This window comes from Canis aureus, chromosome 12 (assembly GCF_053574225.1).
Source record: "Canis aureus isolate CA01 chromosome 12, VMU_Caureus_v.1.0, whole genome shotgun sequence".
Classification (NCBI taxonomy): Eukaryota; Metazoa; Chordata; class Mammalia; order Carnivora; family Canidae; genus Canis; species Canis aureus.
Genome location: NC_135622.1, coordinates 24,601,134 through 24,623,836, shown reverse-complemented (window position 1 = coordinate 24,623,836; position 22,703 = coordinate 24,601,134). Strand labels below are relative to the sequence as shown.

The window sequence follows — 22,703 nt, the reverse complement described above, 5'->3', positions numbered from 1 at the left end:
ATTCTGTGCCAAGGAGAGCAATATTACAGTTCCCCAGGGAACATCCTTGTACACTTAATGCAGTGCACACTTGGGCTAGTATTTCTGTAGGAGAGATTCCTAGAAGTAGGACACACACATTTTCTGTTTTGATGGCTGCTAACAAATTGTGCATGTATGGAAACACACATTGTAATGATGTAATGAGTGCACGGCAATCATGGAGAGACAGGGAGCTCAACAAGAACAAAGGACTTTGTAATGGTTAAAAACATCCCAGAGTAGAGCAGAGTGCCTGCCTTGAGATAGCAAGCATTCAAAAAGGAGAGCTTGGTACACCCTGGAGAAGCACTGGGAACCTCTCCAAGGTGGCAAATTTCCCAGTGGTGGCTTATTTGGCCCTGAGCCCTTCCAAATGTGAGCCTCAGAGAATAACAAAGGTTTTGCAGGACCCGTCCCAAAGCACTGTGAGCCCATCACCTTGTGTGTTTGCTGAGACCCGCCACTACTAAGCTCTGCTTGTCCTCTGTCACAGAAACAGGCATGTCCATTGTACCTCCAGCTGGGGTGGCCCTAGTTCTGCCAGGACCCTCCCCTGGTAGCCTCAGGAGATAAAAACTGAGGAGTTTTTCCCGACAGGTAAGAAGTCCTCCCGTGTACCTAAAGGGACACCCTGAAAAGAGCAGGAATGGGCAGTCGCAAGCTTCATGTGTAACTGCTATTTCATGTGGTTGAGGACAGAAATCTTGAAAGGTTCAAGCGCAGGAGCCTGGTTAGCTCTGAGGCCTTGGGGCCTTTGGTCCTTCTGCTGGTGGCCTCTGGTGGCATGGATAGCATGCTTTTCATGGTCATGAGCATGCTTTTCATGGTCATGGAGGGTGGGCTGATGGATGCCATGCCCATGGTCCCCATTTGTGATGTGTTGTGCACAGCAGTCCTTTCTCTTTTGCTGATCAGGATAATGTTGCTCTCAAACTATGATCTGTCCTTGAGTGTGTGCTCTGCTTGTATTCTTGTTGCTGCAGGTCCCCTGGGAGGTGCCGAGCACACCCATGGTGTGGCCGCTATGGGCCAGGTGCCGCTCTAACAGATTCACAGCTCTTGGCACCACTTTTTTTTCAAAGATTTTATTCATTTATTCATGAGAGACAGAGAGAGAGAGAGAGAGGCAGAGACACAGGCAGAGGGAGAAGCAGGCTCCATGCAGGGAGCCTGACTGATGTGGTACGCGATCCCCGGTCTCCAGGATCAGGCCCTGGGCTGAAGGTGGCACTAAACCGCTGAGCCACCCGGGCTGCCCAAAGCACCACCTTTTTATAACGGCAGGGAAACCTGTAGCTCAGGCCAGGTGGTGACTGTTCCCTGTAGCTCAGGCCAGGTGGTGACTGTGATGGTACATCTCTGGGACTTCCACCTCCACCTAGACTCCCTCTATGGGGGGTTGGGGAGGAGCTGCTGCTGTTATTATTATTATAATTGTAACCTAAGTCCATCATGCTAATGACTTTGCTGAGCCCCTCCAGGTTCCCCTGTCCTCATATCCTACTGCCTCCACCTTCTGTCCTCTTTTCACTAATGCCTTTTGCTTTGCCCTCAGGGGAGTGACAGGGATCTTTGTAAAGTATCTCCCACTCAAGAACTTTTAAGAGAATTTTTTGCTCTACATCAGTGCAAGGAGCTTGGCAAGATAGTAACCATACAGGAGGCATAATTCTTGGAACTTACCCGAGCACTCCAAAAGCGGGAGTTGAGAATTTAGAATGTGCGTTTCTTCTGAAATGGTGTTTTAGGTGCTAGTTTCTAGGTTCGGTCACAGTTTTGTTTGCCTGAAAAAACTGTAGAAGCAATGCTGTTTCAGAAGCATGCTGGTCCCATAGCCCACATCCTTCCTGGTGAGGATATGAGTCAGACTCCAAAAACTATGGTGGGGAGAACTGTCATTCAGGGTCGGAGAACTGAGCCAGGAATTGAGTGCAGGGCAGTGCACACCAATGGCTCTCTGGAGACGGTTCATGTTTCAAAGAACTGGATGTGTTTGCTATTCACTTATTCAGGTTCTTGAAGCTCCAACCCTGACTTAATTCCATCAGTGACTCTCAGCCCTGCCAGCACGTGGAGTCACCTGCACGTAGGTGGCGGTTCTGGCTACCGTAGCTGTAATGACAAAAGGTGCCCATAAGGGGGCGGTTGCACCGATTTATGTGGAGCTGTTACAAAGCATGGAACAGACCTGGATGCACTGTATGGATGGATACGCAAGATTAAAAGAAATAAGCAAGCTCCAGAGCAGTGGGTAGAGCATGCCAAGATTTATGTCAACAAGAAATGGTGGATAATGAGTTGCAATCTGTGGTTTGGAAAACACTGGCTTAAAGGTTCATGGGAAAACCAAGTCATTTGAGTGTCTGGAGGACAAGGCTTATCTGAGATCTTGGAGAGATGAACCTGAGTCTTTGCAGGATTGTCTGAAATCTTCATCTGTAGAATTGTGCCTGGATTTCTCCTCGGGGCCTGCTTGTGTCAGCCTGAGCCTATAGTAGAGGTTCTGAAGATGAGAGAAGTGGAAAAATGTTCACCTTTAGCCCAGAAGCTCATCTATAGCCTACATAGTTTTCTTTTCTTTTTTTTTTTTTAATTTTTATTTATTTATGATAGTCACAGAGAGAGAGAGAGAGAGAGAGAGGCAGAGGGAGAAGCAGGCTCCATGCACCGGGAGCCCGACGTGGGATTCGATCCCGGGTCTCCAGGATCGCGCCCTGGGCCAAAGGCAGGCGCCAAACCGCTGCACCACCCAGGGATCCCAGCCTACATAGTTTTCAATAAGGATCAGATACATGCTGATCCATAAAGGGTCATAAAGGGTTGCTACATTCATAAAGGGTCTCATGACTGCCTGTAGATCTCACCGATAGTTAATAGTGAACTGAATGATAAGCACCATAGAAATCCTACGAAAGTCATTTTCTGAGTGTAAATTCGCAGAAGATGTTTAGAATCTCATACTCCCTGCACATCGCCTTCCTCCTTGAGTAAGTACTAAGCATATAACCGCCAGCTTCATACAGAGAAGGTGCAGCTTTCTGGGCCTGCAGGTCATGTCCCCGTGCTACTTAAATACATGTTCTAAGTGGCACTGTGCAGCATCTCAAGAACTCTTTCTTGGCGGTTGGGCTCCACAATCCTGCCACACTAGGGCAGCTTTGGACGGGGGGCAATTGGAGACATCTCTGGGGTGCCTTTGGGGCTTCTGCATCCAGTCTGCTTTCTCACTGGAAAGGCTGTAGGAAACTTTTGTCCCTTTTACCAGTCAGAAATTTCCTTTTTTTGTGATTTGCAATAGTCACTAATCTTTTTTTTTTCTTTTTAAAGGTTTTATTTATTTATTCTTGAGAGCTACAGAGAGAGGGGCAGAGACATAGGCAGAGGGAGAGGCAGGCTGCCCTCAGGGGAGGGGAGGCTCATGACCTGAGCCACAGGCAGATGCTCAACCACTGAGCCACGCAGATTTCCCCATAGTCACTAATCTTATCTTATGGATTGGGAGGTCTCAGGCTGCCTGTACTTTAGGAACGATGGAGGATAGCCCTGTTTGCCAAGCTCTGGCTTTCTCTTCCATGGCTTTTTGTCTTATGGTATAATGTGTAGCTTCAGTATTCGTTCATGGAAAGGCATTTATTTGAGTGCTTGAAGGCACAAACAGGAGCACAAACAGAAAAACGGAGGAGCTATCTCTATACTTCTCTGTCTGTCTCCATATCATGTGTCATCAGTCTGTCTGTCACCTTTTACACAAAGACTGTCCCTGGAAAGATACCCAAGCCACTGGCTGCAGTGGTGGTTTTTAGGGAGGAGGGGTTGGGGTATAGGAATAGGAGGGAGCCTTTTTTCTTAGTACTGTTTGAAATTTCTACTGTATTCATATGAACTACTAAAAAAAGTAAGCTAAGACTGACATGTTTTGACTTGTGTCTCCAAATGCTTACATTGAAGTCCTAACCCACGGGACCTGATAATGTGACCTTATTTGGAAAGTGGGTCTTTTCAGATGATGTAAGATTAGGTCATTGGGGTGGGCGCTCGTCCAACATGACTGTGCCCTTATACAAAGGGGAAATGTGGACACACACATGCATAGGGAGCACGCCACGTGGAGACTGGAGTTCTGCAGCCACAAGCCAAGGAAGGCCCAGAAGCCAGGAGACAGATGTAGAACGGATCCTTCCCTTCCCTCTTCAGGGGGAACATGGACCTACCAGCACCTTGATTTTGGACTTCTGGCCTCCAGAACTGTGACACAATACATTTCTGTTGTTGAAGCTCCCAGGTTGTGGTCCTTTGTTATGGCAGCTGCAGGAAACTGATAGAGCATGTGAGAAAATGTAGCAGAGACTCCAAAGAAGGGGACTGGACAGAGGGGAGGAGGGGCGGGTGGCAGGGAGCTGGTTAGGGGTGACGTGATGGGGAGCTTGCGTGGCCGAGGCCACTCAGCTAGGACCCTGTGTTGCTCCTTTGCCTGCCTTCCCTTCCTGGTCGGCTGCCTTGGCTCTCAGTTGGACAGGCTGCCCACTGTACCTGGCCTTTTTGGCTGCCCAGGAACAGTACCAGATGTGATCCTATAAGGCTAGGAGGCCAGGTCAATGACCACACCCCATCAGGATAAACCTGGAAGAGGCCTCTATGGTTAATGTAACCCAATATCGCTGTTGCTAAGGAATTTGCTAATCTGTGAGTCATATCCTGATACCCTGAATTTGTCAGGCTGGCTCAGACTTTGCCAACCACAGCGAGGAGAATAAATTACATAAGAATGACCAATAGTCATTAATTCTGGCAGACTGTGGGGCCTTTGGAGATGCCAAAGTAGTCTCTGAGGCAGCTAGGTTTGGATCTCCACAGTTTTAGAAAGCTGACTTTGGGGCTGTGTATTGTTTTGTGCTCCCTGACTTGTGTTCTGAGGCCTCGAGATTTCCTGCAGAGGAACAGTGGGTAGTTACGGGGGTGGACACAGAAGGCCCCCCTGCTGGTTTGCCCCAAAGAAGGCATCTCCAGCAGTGTCTCTTAAGTCTCTGCCCCTGGTTGCATGGAGCTTGATCATTAGAAGTAAACGTAAGGGGCATCTGGGTGGCTCAGTGGTTGAGTGTCTGCCTTCAGCTCAGGTCGTGATCCCGGAGTCCTGGAGTGGAGTCTCAAATTAGGCTCCCTGCATGGAGCCTGCTTCTCCCTCCGCCTATGTCTCTGTCTCTTTCTGTGTCTCTCATGAATAAATAAATAAAATCTTAAAAAAAAAAAAAGTAAACATTAAGAAGCAAAGGCAAACATCCTGGCAAGGTTTTGGAAGCTTGTTATGAACAGGTGAAATGTCTTTAGGGTCAATGACATTTGACCACATAAGGGACTGAATAACCAAAGGTCTGATTTTACCTGCTGTGTGGGCCGCACAGTCTTCTCCACTTTGCAGATCGGCCTGTCCACAAGCATGGGTGACTCAGTCTTCTCTAAATACCAAGAATACCTTCAGAAAAGCATTTCGAAGTCAATGGAAACTCTTGGGGGAAGGTCTGCAAGCAACAGATACCTGGGCTTGCCCTGAGTGCCTTTAGGAGAAGAGCAGAATCCATCAGCATGTGTTTATGAGCCAAGCAGAGCTTGAGGAGCTTGAGAACTTGGTTTAGATCAGACGTTGAGAGTACGTGTGAGACTTGGCCTGGGGCTCTGCAGACATTCTGCCCCTCCCCCCCTCCAAACTTTGTTCCTCCAGCTAATCCTTTAGCCATTCCCAGGGGTGGTGAAGAGGTCCTGATTGTGTGGCTTTAGAATCCAGAGATTCAGCTTTGTAGAAGACTGAGTTTCCACAGACCATAATTTGTGGACATGCATCTGGGTGTATCTGTCTCTCTGTCACCTCATGTCATCAGTAGAGGTGTGGGGACAGGGCATGGCCCAGAAGGTCCAGGCCCAACAGATAGGAGAGGGACATTTGGACAGGAGAGGAGGGGTTTTACAGATGGACCTGCCCCTGCTGCCTTCGGTTAAGGCCTCAGGACAGGGACAGCCAGTATCAGAGTAACCAAGGGCCACAGGGCCACAGGAGGAGGGCATACAGCAAGCGTGGGCCGCCGTGGCCTGTGGCAAGCAACCCAGCAAGCCTCCCTGCCTCTTTGCCGCTCAGAATGAGGAGGAGAATGTGTAACAAGAGAAAAGTCAGGGGGTTGGGCCTGCATGGGGTCATTTGCTGACTAGAGACACATGACATGTCCTTTCCGGAGAATTGAAGAAAACTTCCTGCTGCAGAGCTCCCAGAGTGCTCAGATGGACCCCGCTCATCTGCTTTTCAGCAGAAGGGGAGGGAATATGCCAGCCAGGCAGTATCTGCACACCGATGACTGGGACTGGGACCATGGAAGGGCCCGTGGAAGGTGCTATGTATGCACCCATCCCTGGGGAGAGCGAGAGAAAGTGCCGCGGCATCTTCAGTGCCATCAGGAGTCTTGTGGAGGGTGGCCAGCCCCGGTCCCACCTGGTGCCAGGATCCCACCTCCCAGCACTCCGGTGCTACGGAGAATCCACTGTTTTGTGAAATTACTTTAAGCTGGATTTTCCCAAAGGATGGTCCAGTGAACTCTTTTGTTGTTACGTGTGCCTCAAATAAACTTGGGAAGCCTGGCACACTCTCCCTTTGGGAAGAACTGCAGCTCCCATGAGTATATCAGACTCTGAGAAATTCGGTACACATTAACCTGTTCGATTTTGTTTAGCCCTCGTTTCCTCCTTTTCCATAACTTCTATTAACCTTCCACTGACCCAGTGACTCCATTAGCCGGCGGACGCCACACTGATGGTTAGAGTAGACTCGGGTATGTCATGCGTATATTCCTGTCCAGTCCTTTGCATAAGTAAAGCTGTCGTCGCATGGGTCTATCTGCGTGTCCCCAGCTGCCTCCTGCCTTTCCTCTCCAGCTTCTTCAGACGTCCATCTCAAGCCCTTCTCATCTCTTTAGCCCTTGGCGACTCTCAGGGGATACCTCTAGGTGGTCTGTGTCCATCTTAAGGTGCTTCCTCCAATGTGACCTACAAGGGGCCAGCTTGGGCAGGACTGTCCTCCTTTGCTTTGGACACATCTGGGGATTTGTGGTCCCCCCCCTTTTCTTTATCAGCAGTGTCCATGTCCTTACTCGAGCCTGGACGTGAGGCCATTACCAACCATGGACAAAAGAAATAAGATGGCAGCTAATGATTGCTGTGTCTGTGGACTTAAGAGGGCCCTGTGTTTTCTCTCCTTAGGTCCTCTTTGCTTTGAACCAGACCCTCCTACAGCAGGAGAGCCTCCGAGCAGGCAGCCTTCAGATCCCCTACACAACGGAGGATCTCATCAAGCACTATAAGTGTGGGGACCTCAGCTCCGTCATTTTCAGCCATGACAGCTCCCAGGTGAGGGCTCCTGTCCTCTGCCCAGCTCGGCGTGCATTTAGACACAAGAAGAGAGACATTACCTGCTGACACCTAGACCTTCTGTGTACAAAGGATTGAGGTCATAAAGGGCCCAAATAAACTTGGGCAGGTTTATTTGTTTTTATTTAATTTAATTTATTTTTTTAATTGGACAGGTTTAGATGTTGAAGTAGCTACTGCAGCTAACAGATACATTTTTCATGATATGTGGGAACTGAGGGGCATTGATAAGAGTTAATTCTTGGATCCCAGGCAAAGGATGAAGCTTCAAAGGATCCAGTGTCAGGCCTCATGACCCTGGGCGTCTTCTGGAGCAGGGAAGGGATCCGAGTGCGAAAGCTCCCTGGCTGACTCTGGTAGCACTTCTGGGAAATGCTGGAATAGAACCTGGGCTGCAGCTTGCAATGGCTTCCAGGACACATGAACATGATGGGTTTGGATGTGTTCATGGCAGAGCTGGTGCAGTGAGTGACACACGGGACAGGCTTTACCCGTGGGCTGTCAAGGGGAAGGAAGCTCAGAGGAGTGCAGCCTCCCTACAGAGGGATATTTGTTTCTCTTTATCAACAAGCTTCCCAGGGAACAAACCATGGTTTCCTCCCCTCCCCCCACTAAGACCACGTGGCAGTGGCAAGTGCCAGCTGAGCTTCTGAGATGGGGAGTGTGCTGTCTCCAGCACCAGGACCAGTGCCCTCATGTGAGAGGATGGTGTGAGGGATGCTGGGGGTCTGTTAGATCCAGGGCCTCTGTCCTAAGGAAATATGCGTGAATGTAAGAGTTGGAAAAGGAATGGCAGCCTGGGGAGTGGGACAGTAGAGGCTGCATCTGGCCTCAGCAGTGCAAGTGTCAAAAGATAGAGAGCTTTCCAGAGAGCCTAGAATTGGAGGAAGTCAAACCCAGGCAAAGCAAGCAAGGAGAAGGGGGAACAAGAATACACTAACGAAGGAATAGTAGAGTTTATGGTGATGACAGCTCTTCTGTGAACTCTTGGTGGGTGTGGGGGAAGTTGGGAGACAAGTCAAGGTCAACTGGGGAATTAAAATTTGAAATGGCAGGAACAGCTAACATGGACAGGAGATTTGGAAGTTACATGGGCAAATGGGAAGGCTGGCGGGGCGGTCAGGGGTAGGTATCTTATGCTACCCTTTCCTGTGGCTCCTTCAGACCTGTGCTGCTCACAGGGCCCCCACCAATGGGGTGGGGGTACTGGGGATGTGCCAGCTGCGGTGCCAGGAGAGCCGGGCTGGTCGGGCTGAGGGGTGCAGGTCATAGGTCATGTTTGGCATTTAGGAGGGAGAGCAGGGTGGCCGTGGGACATCGCCCTGCACACTCAGGGCTGCCTGTGGGGAGGGGCTGGTACAAAGGAAGTGCTGTGCTGAAGAGAGGGACGTGTGGGGAAATGGACAGAAGGATCTTACATAAATGACATGATTTTTAAAAAGTTGATAAAGGAGAAAAGGAAGGCTTTAGGTTTGAAGATGAAAAAAATATCATTTCAAGGAAATAGTGAAAAGGGATCTGTCTTCCGTGAAATGGAACTTGATGGCTACGTTACAGAATGAGGACTTTCAGAAGGTCTTGGAGTGGCTACTGTGCAAGTGGGAGAAGCAGCCAGGGTGGTTACCCTGTTTTATAACTGAGGAAACCTTGGAAATGGTTAACTTTGATAAATCCCTGGGTAGAGGAGAGAGCACGTGCCTAGGAGGAGGGAATCCAGATGGGGTGGGGCGAGAACTCAGTATGTCACCTCACTTACCCCTCACCTCACCTACACCTCACCTAGAGTCTCCTGCAAGCACCACCCCTGACTGTCACAACCTTGGTCTAAGAGCACCCTGTTGTTAGCCAAAATACTGAAATTGGCTTACACGTGTACCAGAACCAGGTGAAATATTTGCCAAGTGGGCAAAGAACATTGGAGAAAACAAGAAGGGGACATGGGAATTGGAGAAATAATTACAATTACCATGTGTGGAATTTGGGAAACGGTTGAATGGTTAGAGGCATTCCCTGTATTTGGTAGTAGAGTCAGAATTATTGATTCTAAACTGTATGATTATGTAAAATTATTTTCCCGAAGAAAGCATGTGTGGATCAAACAAGTAAAAGCTATGGATGTGCTAGGCAAGATACGGTCTCCTTATACAAACACATGGCGTCAAGCACTCCCATTCATTCATTCATTCATTCATTCTTTTTTAAGCACTCTCATTTACATAGAGCAGAAGCACTGTTTAAAATAGCCCAAGAGTTCTTTCAGTGCACATCATCGACTATGCTTGTGCTTGGGTTACAGAGAATATCACAGTTTGAAAAAGTAGCAGGTGGGAGACTCCAAGAGTGGTGGGTATGCCTGTCTCCCCCTTCCCCTGACAGCAGCTTGCCTCCCTGGCCTGGGTGATTGGGCACTCAAATTAAGCAACTTCGTTAGTAACTCTGTTGCCCCTAATTTTTCTTTTTCTTTTGATGGAGGTTCCCAATTTTATTAACTCCACGCTGCCACCTCAGGAGCGGGTCACTGCCCAGGAGATTGACAGCTACTTCCGCCAAGAACTTATCTACAAGCGGAATGAGAGAATGGGGAAGCGGGTGAAGGCCCTTTTGGAAGAGTTTCCCGATAAAGGCTTTTTCTTTGCCTTTGGAGCAGGTGAGTCGCAGGTTACCTCTGATGGGACGCTGGGCTCCGATGCTCCTCCCACGGGAGGGAATGCTGAGGTGGGCCCCTGGTAGGAGATGAGATGAGTGGCAGGCACCTTCTTTGACTTATTTCACTTGTGAAGTAGCTCCAGCTGCTGCCTGAGTATCCAGCACGGTTGGAACTTTGCTGGGCAGGCTGGTACCTGTGACATCACCGTAGTTCTCTCTCCACATGGTGCTTGTGACACAGTCCCCTGGAAGCTGGGAAGGCATTTCTTTCTTCTGAACTTGTCACTTAATCCCAACTTCTTTCTGGTACGTTTCACTCTTTGAACTTCCAAATAAAATTTATCTTGTCTTCTCTCTCCTCTCTGATGATGAGCCTCCCAGGTGGAAGGTCTTGGGCTGACATATCAGCTATGAGCCTCCCAGGTGGAAGGTCTTGGGCTGACATATCAGCTATTACCAACTACTAATAGTATACATGGAAACAGACTGGGAAAATGATTTCCTCTTGTGGGCTTTTTTTTTTTTTTAAGATTTTATTTATTCATGAGAATACAGAGAGAGAGAGAGCAGAGACACAGGCAGAGGGAGAAGCAGGCTCCATGCAGGGAGCCTGACGTGGGACTCAATCCTGGGTCTCCAGGATCACACCCTGGGCCGAAGGTGCTAAACCCCTGAACCATCCGGGCTGCCCTCTTGTGGGCTTTTTGAAAGAAATTATCTCCTCTTCTTGAGTGATTCTATCACAGCTTTGCACCCTCCAGAATTAAAGACAGTAATGCCTGAGTCTGGGTAGTGTGCTGGCCTCGGCTTTCTCCTTTCAGTTCTTCCACTAGCTTCATAAACCTGGGCTGAGTGAGAGGTCCAGTATAATTATCACCTGATCCCAAGATCCTTAGGTGTATTACATCTGCAAAATCTTTTTTTTTTTCCATATAAGATAACATTAACAGATTCCAGTGAATAAGATGCAGATGTACTTTGGGGGACCATTTCCACAACATCTGAAAGTCAGTTAAGGTAATACCCCATATTAGTAGACTAACGGACAATCGCCACATGATGCTCTCAATAGATGTAGAAAAAGCCGTTGATAAAGTGCAACATTCTTTCATGATAAGCACACTCATCAAAATTGGGCTAGGAGGGAACTTCATCAGCCTGTTAAAGGGTTAGTATGAAAACCCCACATTAGCATATTTAATGGTAAAAGATGGGAGCAGTTCCCCCTAAGATGAGGAACAAGACATTGATGGCTGCTCTTAGCACATCTCTTCAACAATGTGCTGAGTGAAAGTTCTAGCCAGGAAAATTAGGCAAGGAATAAAAGGCATTCAAATTGGAAAGGAGGAAGTAAAACTCTTTTTTTTTCCCCTCAGGTGACATGGTTTTGTAGAAGACTGTAGGTAATCCCCTCAAAAAACTATTAGAACTAATAACCAAGGGTACAAGAAGGCAGGATACAAGATTAATATATAAAAATCAGTTGTGTTTCTGTACTCTAACAGTGAGTAATTTGAAAATGCAGCTAAGAAAGCAGTTCCCTTAAAAAACATAAAAAAATACTTAGTACTAAATCTAACAAGTGACACATAAGATGTATGAGAACTAAAAAAGTCCTTGAAAGGAGTCAAAGAAAACCTAAGGGGCAGCTGACTGGCCCATTCGGAAGAGCATGTGACTCTTGATCTCCAAGTCATGAGTTCGAGCCCCCTGTTGGGTGTAGAGATTGCTAAAACAATAAACTTGAAGAAACAGGATGAATTTTTTTTTTTGTGTGTGTAAATTATACTCAAATAAAGCTGTTGTGGAGAAAATGAAAGGTTGGGCTCTACATTTCACTGAAAAATGAACAGTTTCTGCCTTTGGCAGTTGGTCAGTCCCTTTGAGTTATGTGAATGAATGGTTTTCCTTTTCCCTGAGTCTCACGTTCTGAATTTGGATTGCATACTGTTCTGTGTTATATGGTGTCCTTGTCCGGCCTGTCTCAGCAAAGCTCTTAGCTCTGGCCCTGCAGGTACTGAACAGGAGTTAGGTCCCAGAAACCCTCATGGTGCCTGCAGTGGGGGGTGGGGGGTGACGGTGGCCCTCTGTTAGGACACAGAGCTGGTGGCTTTATCCCAGAGGCTGTGCTGGCTCCTCCAGGATGGGAAGGTGCCGACCCCTGAGGTGGCAGCTTTTGCTTTCCACTTCTGCCAGACTCAGTTGACATCTCAAAAGCTTTCCTGATGTCCAGTGGTGGACAGTGGGGCACTGGGTGAGAAGAAAGGTGGCTGCTCTGAGATGACCGTGGCCCACCCTGTGGTGTGAGGCTGGGCAGCAGGTTGGCTGGCAGGTTGATTAGAGCAGATGGTGGGGCAGGCTCTCTGGGTGGGGACTCTGCTGGACAGATGGCACAGGTGAGACTGCAGCTTTAGGGCTTGCCGGATTCTCCGTGCACAGTTCATCATGTTGCCGTGGCGCTGGGTAGAGGCCTTGCAGCTGCTGGGGATTTGGGGGTTGGGTGTGGCCTGGGCGTCTGCTAGTGCTAAATTCTCTTCCTGGGGCTGCTTTTTCCACTGCCTGAATACATTTGTCCTCTTGCCTTCTGAAGGCTGTGTTGACTAGAGGGAACCACAGAAATTCCTCTGGACACTTAGCTTTAGTGGTTTAAAATGTAAAAAGTCTGTGGTTCACAAACTTTTAATTGCAAAAGATCACCCAAAACCAAAACCTCCAGAGTTTAAAAGCAAACAGAACTTTTGTCGTGAGGGTCTGGAGATAAAATTTAGAGATGAGAAATGGAGCTATGGAGTAGGAGGAAAATTAAGTCAAACAGAATAGCTTGGTTCTGCGATGAGAAAGCATTGGTAATCGGGGCAGTTTGTTCACCTGACAAATACTGTTTTCATTGCTACTTGGTTGAGAGTGTGGACTCTGGAGCCAGACCACTGGGGTTTGAGATGCGGTCGGCTTCATCTTGCCTGCCTCTTCCTCACCTATAAAATGGGGATAATAATAACCCTTATAGGGTTGTTGAGGGGGGGAGGTGATGTGTAAAGCACTGCACCTCCTAATGCTCAGTGAATGTTAGCTACTTTCTGTGATCACTCCCTGCTGTGTGGGGGTGGTAATGGCTGAGGGAGTGAGGGTCCCAGCAGCACTCTGCAAGCTCAGTAGCCACCCCGCCTCCTTCCACCCCCTAGTCTAGGCATCATCTTTTATTTATTTACTTATTTGAGAGACAGAGTGCATGCGCAGGAGCGGGGTGGGGGTGGTAGCAGGTAGGGAGGAAGGGGAAGGGAGAGGGACAAACAGACTCGCCTGAGATCATGACTTGAACCAAAACCAGGAATTGGAGGTTTAACCAGCTAGGCCACCCAGGTGCCCCCAGGCATAATCTGCACATGAGTTTACTGCATTTCTGCACCAGGGCCGATGGGGGTCTTGCCAATGTCCCTTTCATCTGAGCCAGTTGCCCCTCATCAATCTTGGGGTCAGAGACTCTACAGTTGAATCCAAGAATGTAGTACGGCCCAGTACTTTCTGCCACAGTCACCACCCTCAGGATCCCCAGGCTCCCAGAGGCTGATCCAGGTTTACCCTGCTTCCTAGAGCTGTGGCAACAGGACACGGGAGAGACCTACAGACTGCACGTCGCCTCTCCTGCAGCGTGGATGTACCTTTATTCACTGTCCAGTCTGATTATTGGCTATCAAGTTGTCAAAATTGCATGGCCTCTGCTGCTGCTTAAGTGAAGTCTCCAACCCGTTTTCCCTGTTTTTCAATTTAAAGTAGAGATAATAATCCCTCTAAAGTTTTGCCCAATCACACGATGGTCTACTGCAATTTAATGAGCCATTGAGAACATTAGTGGCATACATTGTCACAGAGAAGGACATATGAGCCTGGAGGATCATGTCAGTTCTGATGCTCAGGATGGGGAGGGGCGCCTGGATGGTACAGTTGGTTCAGCATCTGATTCTTGATTTCAGCTCAGGTGATCTCAGGCTCATGAGTTAGAGCCTTGTGTCAGGCTCCATGCTGAGTGTGGAGCCTACTTAAAAAAAAAAAAAAGCCAAAAATCCGAAACCAACCTGAAAGGAAAGAAGGTTAATCTCAAGATCTACTTTTGGCCTTTAAAATGTTTATTTTAGGGATCCCTGGTGGCGCAGCGGTTTGGCGCCTGCCTTTGGCCCAGGGCGTGATCCTGGAGACCTGGGATCGAATCCCACATCGGGCTCCCGGTGCATGGAGCCTGCTTCTCCCTCTGCCTGTGTCTCTGCCTCTCTCTCTCTCTCTCTCTGTAACTATCATAAATAAATAAAAATTAAAAAAAAATGTTTATTTTAAGATGTCGCTGTAAGCTTCTCTGATCTTTGTGGGTTTTTTTTTTTTTTTATTAAAAGGGAAAAAGTGAAATAAAATTCAGATTGAGGTTTCCAGGTGTGGTGGCTTCTGCTAAACGGAGGTTTTCACTGTGCACTTATCATTATGTATAGGGCAGAAGGGGGCTCGGGTCTCACAGGTGGTTTGCTTGTATAAATGAGGGGAATGGTCAGGATTGTTAACACTGCATTCAGAGGTACAAGGTTGGGATTTGGTGTCTAGGCTGTCTCCTTACTGTGTGATTCTGGGCAGCGCACGGCACCCATCTGATCCTCTGTGTCCTCATCTCTGAATGCTGCTTATCCCTCCCTGCCTGCCTGGAGGGCGGTTGGGAGGCCTGACTGCCTCTCTGGAACTCTCCTGGTCTGGAGTAGGGACGGAGGGCTGGCGGGGTTACTTCTTTGTTCTGGGGTGTGTGTTTGGGGGTATGTTTAGTAATCACGGGAGCTGCCGTGTTTCTGATCATTTTTCTTACTCTAGGTCATTTCATGGGCAACAACACGGTGCTAGATGTCTTGCGGCGAGAAGGATATGAGGTAGAGCACGCCCCTGCTGGACGACCCATCAACAAGTAATCTTCCTGTGCTTCTATCCTGGTTGGGAGACTCGCATGGGGCTGCCTGGGCACCAGGGTGGGCTGTCTCCTGGGACGCTCCAGAGGCCCCTGGCATGGCTATAACCATGTTCCTGGCCTGGCCCGCTCAATGGATACTTGGCACCCAGCTCTGCGGGCATCTTGTTGTGGTTGGGGCTGTGTCAGACATGAGGGAGGGGGTGCTGGCCAGGCACTTTGAGCCACAGAAGCCATCCTGGGTGTTTCCTCCACAGTCTTGGGGCAGAGAAGAAGGGGAAGAGAAGATTTCTCCAGCGGCCCCAGGAAGGGTGATTAGGCTTAATGCTCAGTGCCTTCCCAGTGGGCATTTGGAGGTCTTGGGGAGGCGGATGGTGGAATCAGTCAATGTCAGGTCGGAGGGGCTGGAGGCACAGGCCACAACCATGCCTGTAAGACCCACCTTGGGGGCAGGAGCACAGCCCCTTCTCTCTCCCGGAGCTGCTTCTCCCCTGTGGACCCTTCCTTCCCCTTCTGTACTAGTCAGCTTGGGCTGCCATCACAAAATGTCACAGACTGGGCACTTGAACAATAAAAATGTATGTTCTTACAGTTCTGGAGGCCAGAAGTCCAAAATCAAGGTGTTGGTAGGTTTGGTTTCCCCTGAAATCTCTTTCTTTGGCTTCAGATGGCCGCCCCCTGTGTGCACACAATCCTGGTCTGTCACTGTTTTTAAATTTCCTCTTCTTAGAAGATTGGATCAGGGCTCACCGTAACAGCTTCATTTTACCTTAATCACCTCCTTAAAGGCCCTGCCTGCGAATACAGTCACATTCGAAGGAATTGGCTGTCAGGGATTCCACGCAGGAATTCTGCTCAGAACACAAGCCATTCCTCCCTCCACTCCCTCCAGGTGGTGGTCAGCAGCGCCCCCTCCTGGCTGAGATCTCAGCGGTGGTGAGGAGAGGGCGGGTCCCCTCTGCCGAGGGAGGGGGCAGAGAGAGGGTCAGCGGTGGTGTCTGCGCACGGCTGCCCTTCCCCAGGTGCCCCTTTCAACTCATGCTGTTGCAAGCCGGGGCCTCTCGCTTGGCCCTCACTCCAGAGGGTCCTCCCCAGCAGTCCGGATACCCCCCCCCCGGGGGGGGGCAGGGTCCTCCCAGGCTCCCTCCAAGTAGGCAGCCCTGGGTACACCTCGGCTTGTCTCAACCCCGCCTCCCTTCATACCTATGTCCAGTACATCAGGAGTAACAGTTCTTTTTTTTTTTTCTTAATTTTTTTTATTGGAGTTCAATTTGCGGACATCTAGCATAACACCCAGTGCTCATCCCGCCAAGTGCCCCCCTCAGTGCCCATCACCCAGTGACCCCCCCACCTCCCTTTCCACTACCCCTTGTTCGTTTCCCAGAGTTAGGTGTCTCTCACGTTTTGTCACCTCTCTGATATTTTCACTCATTTTCTCTCCTTCCCCTTTCTTCCCTTTCAGTAATAGGAGTTACAGTTCTTCAGCAGCACTTCTACTCTACAAAAGCCCTCACCGGAGACTTCTCATTTCTCACCTTCCTCACACCTCGGGCCTCCTCCATGAAAGCCTTGCTTGGATTTGCTCCTTTCCTTTCCTGTGGCTCTCGCCCTCTGGTCCATTCTCTGCTTTCTGTGAGGCTAATCTTGCAAGTGTCCCTACCTCAGAATCCTTCAGTGGTTTCTTATTCTTTTCCAAAGTTCGGTTTCTTCGTGCTGATGCCTCGGCACCCAGACTCTGCCTTTTTTTTTTCTTTCTTTTTTTTTTTGTAATTTTTATTTATTTATGATAGTCACAGAGAGAGAGAGGCACAGAGACACAGGCAGAGGGAGAAGCAGGCTCCATGCACCGGGAGCCCGATGTGGGACTCGATCCCGGGTCTCCAGGATCGTGCCCTGGGCCAAAGGCAGGCACCAAACCGCTGCGCCACCCAGGGATCCCTCTTTTTCTTTTTTTAAAGATTTTATTTATTTATTCTTGAGAGACACACAGAGAGAGGCAGAGACACAGGCAGAGGCAGGCTCCACGTAGGGAGCCCAACATGGGACTCGATCCCGGGTCTCCAGGACCTTTTTTTTTTTTTAAATAAATTTTTTATTGGTGTTCAATTTGCCAACATATAGAATAACACCCAGTGCTCATCCCATCAAGTGCCCCCCTCAGTGCCCATCACCCAGTCACCCCAGCCCCTGCCCACCTCCCCTTCCACCCCCCCTAGTTCATTTCCCAGAGTTAGGAGTCTCTCATGTTCTGTCTCCCTTTCTGACATTTCCCCCTCATTTTTTATCCTTTCCCCTTTATTCCCTTTCACTATTTTTTATATTCCCCAAATGCATCTGGGTCTCCAGGATCTTGCCCTGGGCTGAAGGCGGCGCTAAACCGCTGAGCCACCCGGCTGCCCCCCCCTTTTAAATTTAAAAACATTTTTTTTCTGCCTTTTTTTCAGCACAGGCTTTTTGCCTCAGAAAACCTCCTGTCCAGGTTGCTGTCTGTCCACCGTCCTCCTTGAGCCTGCCCCCTCCTCCCCTCCATCCCTGGAGGGACAATCCAACCCTTAGTGGTTCTCTGCTTGTTTCTGGGGGACCTGTGCTTCTGGAAGGTATCGTGAGCTGGGCCTCTGGTCCCTTTTCAGCACCATCTCCCAGGCTGGCTGGGCTGGTGTCTGGCACACAGTCCCTGTGGGTGCTGAAGAGGACCCTGCCAGTGTGTGTGTACGTGTGTTACTGTGTTATTGGTTAAGGGTTATTCTCAGGCTTCCTACTTCTGATTCTAACTCTGAAACCTGCTTCAGGGAGGAAGTGAGGTCAGGAATCAATATTTTGAAAATCTCTCCGTGATTCCGGTGCATTGTGAGGGCTGAGAACCGGTGTGACATCCAGCTGGGCTGCTCTCATTTCCAGGGGGAGGCAAGAACATTTCTTGATCGATTGTCAGGTGGCAGCCAGGTTCACACGGACTCAGTTAACCCTTAAAGACAGCCCATGAGGAAGGTGTTTCTTCTCCTCTACTGATGGAGAAATAGATCACACAGCTAGTCAGAGCCTCAGTATGTACAGTTGGCTCCTTTACCTGCATGTCCCTTCTCTTTCTGCCCTTTCTTCTTCCACTTTTTACTTTCCAGATCCTTTGTCTTTTTGTTCATGCAGTTTCCTCTGCCAGGGATTCATTCCATCCCCGCCCCTAATTCTATAAGAATCTGTGAGGGACACCTGGGTGGCTCAGCGGTTTAGTGCCTGCCTTCGGTCCAGGGTGTGATCCCAGGAGTTCCGGGATCGAGTCCCACATCAGGCTCCCTGCATGGAGCCTGCTTCTCCCTCTGCCTGTGTCTCTGCCTCTTCCTCTCTGTGTCTCTCGTGAATAAGTAAATAAAATCTTAAAAAAATTAATTAAAAAAAAATCTATGAGATCCATCATCTTCTCTGCTCCAGCCTGGGTCCACCCCCATGCATGAATTCTCAAGGGGTTTGGTGTGTGCCTCTGTGGTAGCTGTCCTGATGTCTGGCACACAGTATGTGCTGCATTAGGGTAGTGTCTTTGAGTTTTCAGTGGTGAGCAGTACTCCTGGGGCAGGCCACGAGGGAGCATGACATCTGGAAAGGAGCTCCTGTTCAGGGAGAAGAAGGGGTGAGGGCATAAGGGTCCAGAGTGGGGGAAATGCCCGCAGTGAAGGTGTTGGCAGGGGCATTGCAGTGGCTGGGGAGGCACTTGGTTCCTTCTTTCCCTCCTTAGCAGCCATGTGATAACCCTTGAGGGATGATTCTGGTAATATGATCTTGGGTCTGAGGCAGGCTGTGTGGGTGGGGGCAGGAAGCCTTCCAACAGGTGACCTAGCTTACTCCAGCCCTGCCAGCCTCTGGGGTCTTGGGGTGGACCAGTACTAAGTGGCCAGAGAAGGGCTGTATGTAGGAGTGAGGGGAGGGCTACTGGCAGCCTCTACCCTCCACCTGTCAGCAGGCTGGAATACACAGGAGATGCCCCTGGCTGTCAAGCTGCCCTTCCCTCTGCAGCTGAGAGGAAGGGACAGGAGTTTTGCTGGGCTGATCCCAAGGATTTAGCCAATCTCCTGTCCCCACACCTCTTCCCAGGATAATGGATGCTCTATTAGGTTTTTAAATTTTTGTTTCTATTTTTGTTGCCACAACAAATTACTATAAAGTCTGACTTCAAGCAACAGAGATTATTTTACAGTTCTGTAGATCAGAAGTCTGACACAGGGCTCATTGGCTGAAATCAAGGTGTTAGTGGGGCTGCACTCCCTTCTGGAGCCCCTGGGGAGAATCTGTTTACTTGCCTTTTCCAGATGATAGAGGTTGCTCATGTTTCTTGGTTTGCGACCCCTCCCTCCATCCTCAAAACCAGTGACCTTGCATCTCTGACCCTTCTGTGCTTGCACCTCCCACTGGGAAGAATGGAAAAGTTCTCTGGCTTTAAGGACCCATGTGATTGGATTGAGCTCACCCAGATAGTCTGGGGTAATCTCCCATCTCAAAGTCCTATATTACACCCACAAAATCCCGTTTACCATGAATTCCCAGGTTCTAGGGATTAGGTTCTAGGAGTCATTGTTCTCCCTACCACAGATTCCAGTGAGGATCTGGTGAATGTCCCCTTGGCTACAGAGTGGTCCAGGGTTTTGGTCATCCTTGCTGGGGTCCATACAGTGTCATTCATCCCCACACAGAGGGACTGGGAGAGAGGGGCATGTACCTGGGAAGCTGTGTGCTTTCCGGTGTGTGCCCAGCCCGGTGTGAAGCATAGTGCATAGTTTTAATCTTCACGGCAACCAGGTGAGATAGGTCAACTTTAGAAAAGCAGCAGAGGCTCAGAAAGGCTAATTATCTTGTCCTAGTTTTCAACCCTCGGCTCTTTCCTGGATACTACATGTCCTCCTGGTGGGTGTGTACTTAGGAGAGAGGCCATGCCAACCAGGGTGTTTCTTTCTTGGAGACTTCCATGGAGTAAGTAGATTATGTGAAATGCAGGCAGGAAACTGTGTACAGTTTCTCAGCACAAGAGTCCTATCCTGTGGCCAAAATGACCACGGGCTTAGGCTTCATAAGTAACTAGAGGTTTCACTAAACTTTGGGAATTTAGATGGACCAAGACATGGTAACCTACACAACCTCAACCTGTGATGGGATACTTAGGCTAGCCCAAGAGCTCTGGGATGAACTGGGCTGTGTTCAGCAGCTGCGATTTTCTGTTCCTGGCAGAGAAGCAGCCAACCCTACTGCCTTAGGGACCTTTAAGCCTATGCCTGAGCCCTTATGAGCATTTGTCTGTAGGCTCTCTCCCAGGTGATTATAGTGACACTACTCGATATGTTCCATATTTTCTATAGTGACAATAGATTAGCTTCATAACCTGAAAAAAAAAATCTTACTGATGAATGTTATTTGAAAATGGCACTGAATCCTTGTTGGGACCTAGAGCAAGGAAGTTTTTTTCCTGGTCCTCAGTTTCCTCAATTGTAAAGTGGGTGTTATGATTCCCCAGGACATCTGTGAAATAGGAGAAAAATAAAATCAGGAGAAGTAAAATTAATTTCTTTTGGATTAACACCCTCCCTGCCAAACACACACATACAAGGGTAATTAACTTGGTTCTCTTGGTTCAAAAGCCCTGGCCTTGGCTACCTGGAGTAACCGGGCTGAGGTCTTCTTGTGTCTGTTGTGAGCTGAACAGAACCAACACTGTGATTTGTCCCACTGTGAGGATCCACTGCTGGAAGCCTTAAGAGCTGAGCCCTAGTGAATGAGTCCATGTTCTTTGCTAAGTAAAAGCAACAGACTTTTTTGAGTGCCTGGTTGTGTACCAGAGTCTGTTGGGGCTCTATGGAGCTCAAGGGTGACATAGACATGGTGTCTTCTGAAAGGCAGAGGGCCTGGGCATGGGATCTGTCTGACCATCTGCTCCTGAGTCCTCCAGGAGGCCACCAGAATCTTGGAGAGTCTTAGGCGGGGACTGTTCCTCTCTAGGCCCCAGTTTCTTTGTTGGTATAATGAAGAGGTTCATCTAAGTAGTGTCACACGTGTCAGGCATGGTGCTGGGCTCTGGAGACAGTGATGAATCTGGCAGGTCCTGTTCTCCAGGGGCCTTGTAACTATAACTATATGTTGCTGGGGTTCCCAGCCTCAAGTTCACAACAGGGGCCTTGCTTATTTCTTTGCCATTTGAGGAATTCCCTTCTTTTACCTTATTTTGCCCAACCTCTTTTCCTTTTTCATTTTCTATCTCTTATACCTCCTCCCTTCCTCACACAGGGCCATGAATACTGACGTCTCAGTTCTGTCAGGTTGTGGGTCAGAATTGAGTCCTGCTTCTGGCAGGTGGGCGGTTCGTCAAGGCTGAATCGGGGCAGAATCACCGAGGTCTTCTATATGCTGGTCTGCTGCACCTACATTGTTGGAAGATGCACATGGCACATCCACTGCTCCCTTTCCTCAGGTGGATGGCAGCCTCAGGGCCCTTACTGCAAACATCAGGAGGCAACGGGGTTGACCTCTAGTAGCTGGGATTCTTCTCTTACCCTTCTTCAACCCCAACCAAACCCTTGACAAAAGTCCTGTTGTGGGAAGAAACTTGGTCTTTCTAATGACTTGTTTCCCCGCCGGAAGAGATTCTTTGAGAGGGGCGGGGTGTGGAGGGAGGAGGCTGACTACCGTCGCCTTTTGGGGAAAACGAGAAGCCAATCTGAGTTTCTCATCAGTTGTGAAAAACATTACTCCCTTTTGGAAAGATGGTTCATGGTGAGGCCTGGGGTAAGGTGGTTCAGAAGCCAGTCCTGTGAACACTAGCGGCCATTCAGGTGGGGGTGGAGCCGCTACAGCCTCATTCTGAGGAGGGCCTCGCAAGGGTAAAGGAGGGATTAACGGGATTAAGGGCCTCTTCAGTTGTCCTAAGGAAGTGGCATGTAAACATTTTTCATGTCGCTTTCAATGCCGTAATCTTCAGCGACTTTCCAGACAGTTGCGCCCCATTGTTAGGGACCCATTGATAACCGAATGCAATTAAAAAGGTATCTTTTATTTCCTCCCCAGGGCTGGGGGATGTGGAACGACTGTGGTGACAGGATATCAGGGAGAAATTAAGGCATCAAAGTGACCATTTCTGGAGGTGGCTTCGAGAACCCTCCCTAGCCAGCTTGAACTTTCACATCTACCTGTTGTGAGGCCCTGAGCCCTGAGGGCGAGGGGGGGCACCGTGCTGTCCTTCAACTCCGTCTTCCCTGCACCCCTGTTCACAGAGAGAAGAGTCCAAGATCCTCCTCAGGGCCCGCCTCCTCGACCATCTTTGCCCCTGAAGAGCCCGCCGTGGAAGCACCGGCACCGGAAGCTCCTGCGGCTGCGGCGCGCGCCCTGTTGCCTCCTCACGCGCCCCCGCCCGGAAGTGACGACCTAGGTGGCGAGGCGGAGCGGAAGTTCCGGAAGAAGCGGAGGCGGCCGCGCCCTCAGCGAAGGCCGCGGCTTCGGCAGTTCAGCGATCTGTGGGTCCGACTGGAGGAGAGGTGAGGCAGTGGTTTGGACTGGACTGGGCGGGGGGGCCGTGCGCATCCCTGGCATCCGAGCTGCCCACCGGGAGTGGGTGGGGAACACCCCGGCAATGCCCGTCGCACTGTCCCGGGGACGGGGGGTGGCCGAGTTTCTGGTGGGTGAGCGCCCCCCCCCCCCCTCGTGGACTGGCCTTAACCGTACG

General features: G+C 49.6%; 1 protein-coding gene and 3 long non-coding RNA genes across 14 annotated transcripts in view; 2 read left to right on the top strand and 2 right to left on the bottom strand.

Moving 5' to 3' along the window:
• The window catches only part of TRABD2A (TraB domain containing 2A), a 165,547-nt gene that overhangs the window by 25,903 nt on the left and 116,941 nt on the right, over positions 1 to 22,703 (top strand). For 2 of the 3 annotated variants that reach the window (XR_013349163.1, XM_077843083.1), the window contains exons 3-6: positions 7,261 to 7,407; positions 9,901 to 10,075; positions 14,920 to 15,010; positions 22,255 to 22,515. Coding sequence is in view for 2 of the 3 variants with exons in the window: in XM_077843083.1 (XP_077699209.1) it covers positions 7,261 to 7,407; positions 9,901 to 10,075; positions 14,920 to 15,010; positions 22,255 to 22,515 (674 nt within the window). In the remaining variant the exon portion in view is untranslated. The remainder of the gene's footprint in view (positions 1 to 7,260; positions 7,408 to 9,900; positions 10,076 to 14,919; positions 15,011 to 22,254; positions 22,516 to 22,703) is intronic. The other variant, XM_077843084.1, reaches the window with a different exon arrangement.
• Positions 1,155 to 16,293, bottom strand: LOC144280743 (uncharacterized). Of its 8 annotated transcripts, none has more exons than XR_013349175.1 (5): positions 15,601 to 16,293; positions 5,401 to 5,573; positions 4,233 to 4,336; positions 2,425 to 2,524; positions 1,155 to 1,814 (listed from the first exon to the last, which is right to left on the bottom strand). It is a non-coding gene; the product is annotated as an uncharacterized LOC144280743 (long non-coding RNA). The 8 variants fall into 8 exon arrangements; XR_013349170.1 differs by lacking the exon at positions 1,155 to 1,814 and adding an exon at positions 10,092 to 14,110 and having other exon boundaries at positions 2,274 to 2,524; positions 5,401 to 5,491; XR_013349171.1 differs by lacking the exon at positions 1,155 to 1,814 and adding an exon at positions 10,092 to 14,107 and having other exon boundaries at positions 2,274 to 2,524; positions 5,401 to 5,491.
• On the top strand, positions 15,026 to 21,711 carry LOC144280745 (uncharacterized). Its single transcript, XR_013349177.1, has 2 exons — positions 15,026 to 15,946; positions 21,272 to 21,711. It is a non-coding gene; the product is annotated as an uncharacterized LOC144280745 (long non-coding RNA).
• On the bottom strand, positions 17,479 to 22,408 carry LOC144280742 (uncharacterized). 2 transcript variants are annotated; one of them, XR_013349167.1, is made up of 3 exons: positions 20,595 to 22,396; positions 19,716 to 20,509; positions 17,479 to 18,612 (listed from the first exon to the last, which is right to left on the bottom strand). It is a non-coding gene; the product is annotated as an uncharacterized LOC144280742 (long non-coding RNA). The 2 variants fall into 2 exon arrangements; XR_013349166.1 differs by having other exon boundaries at positions 17,479 to 20,509; positions 20,595 to 22,408.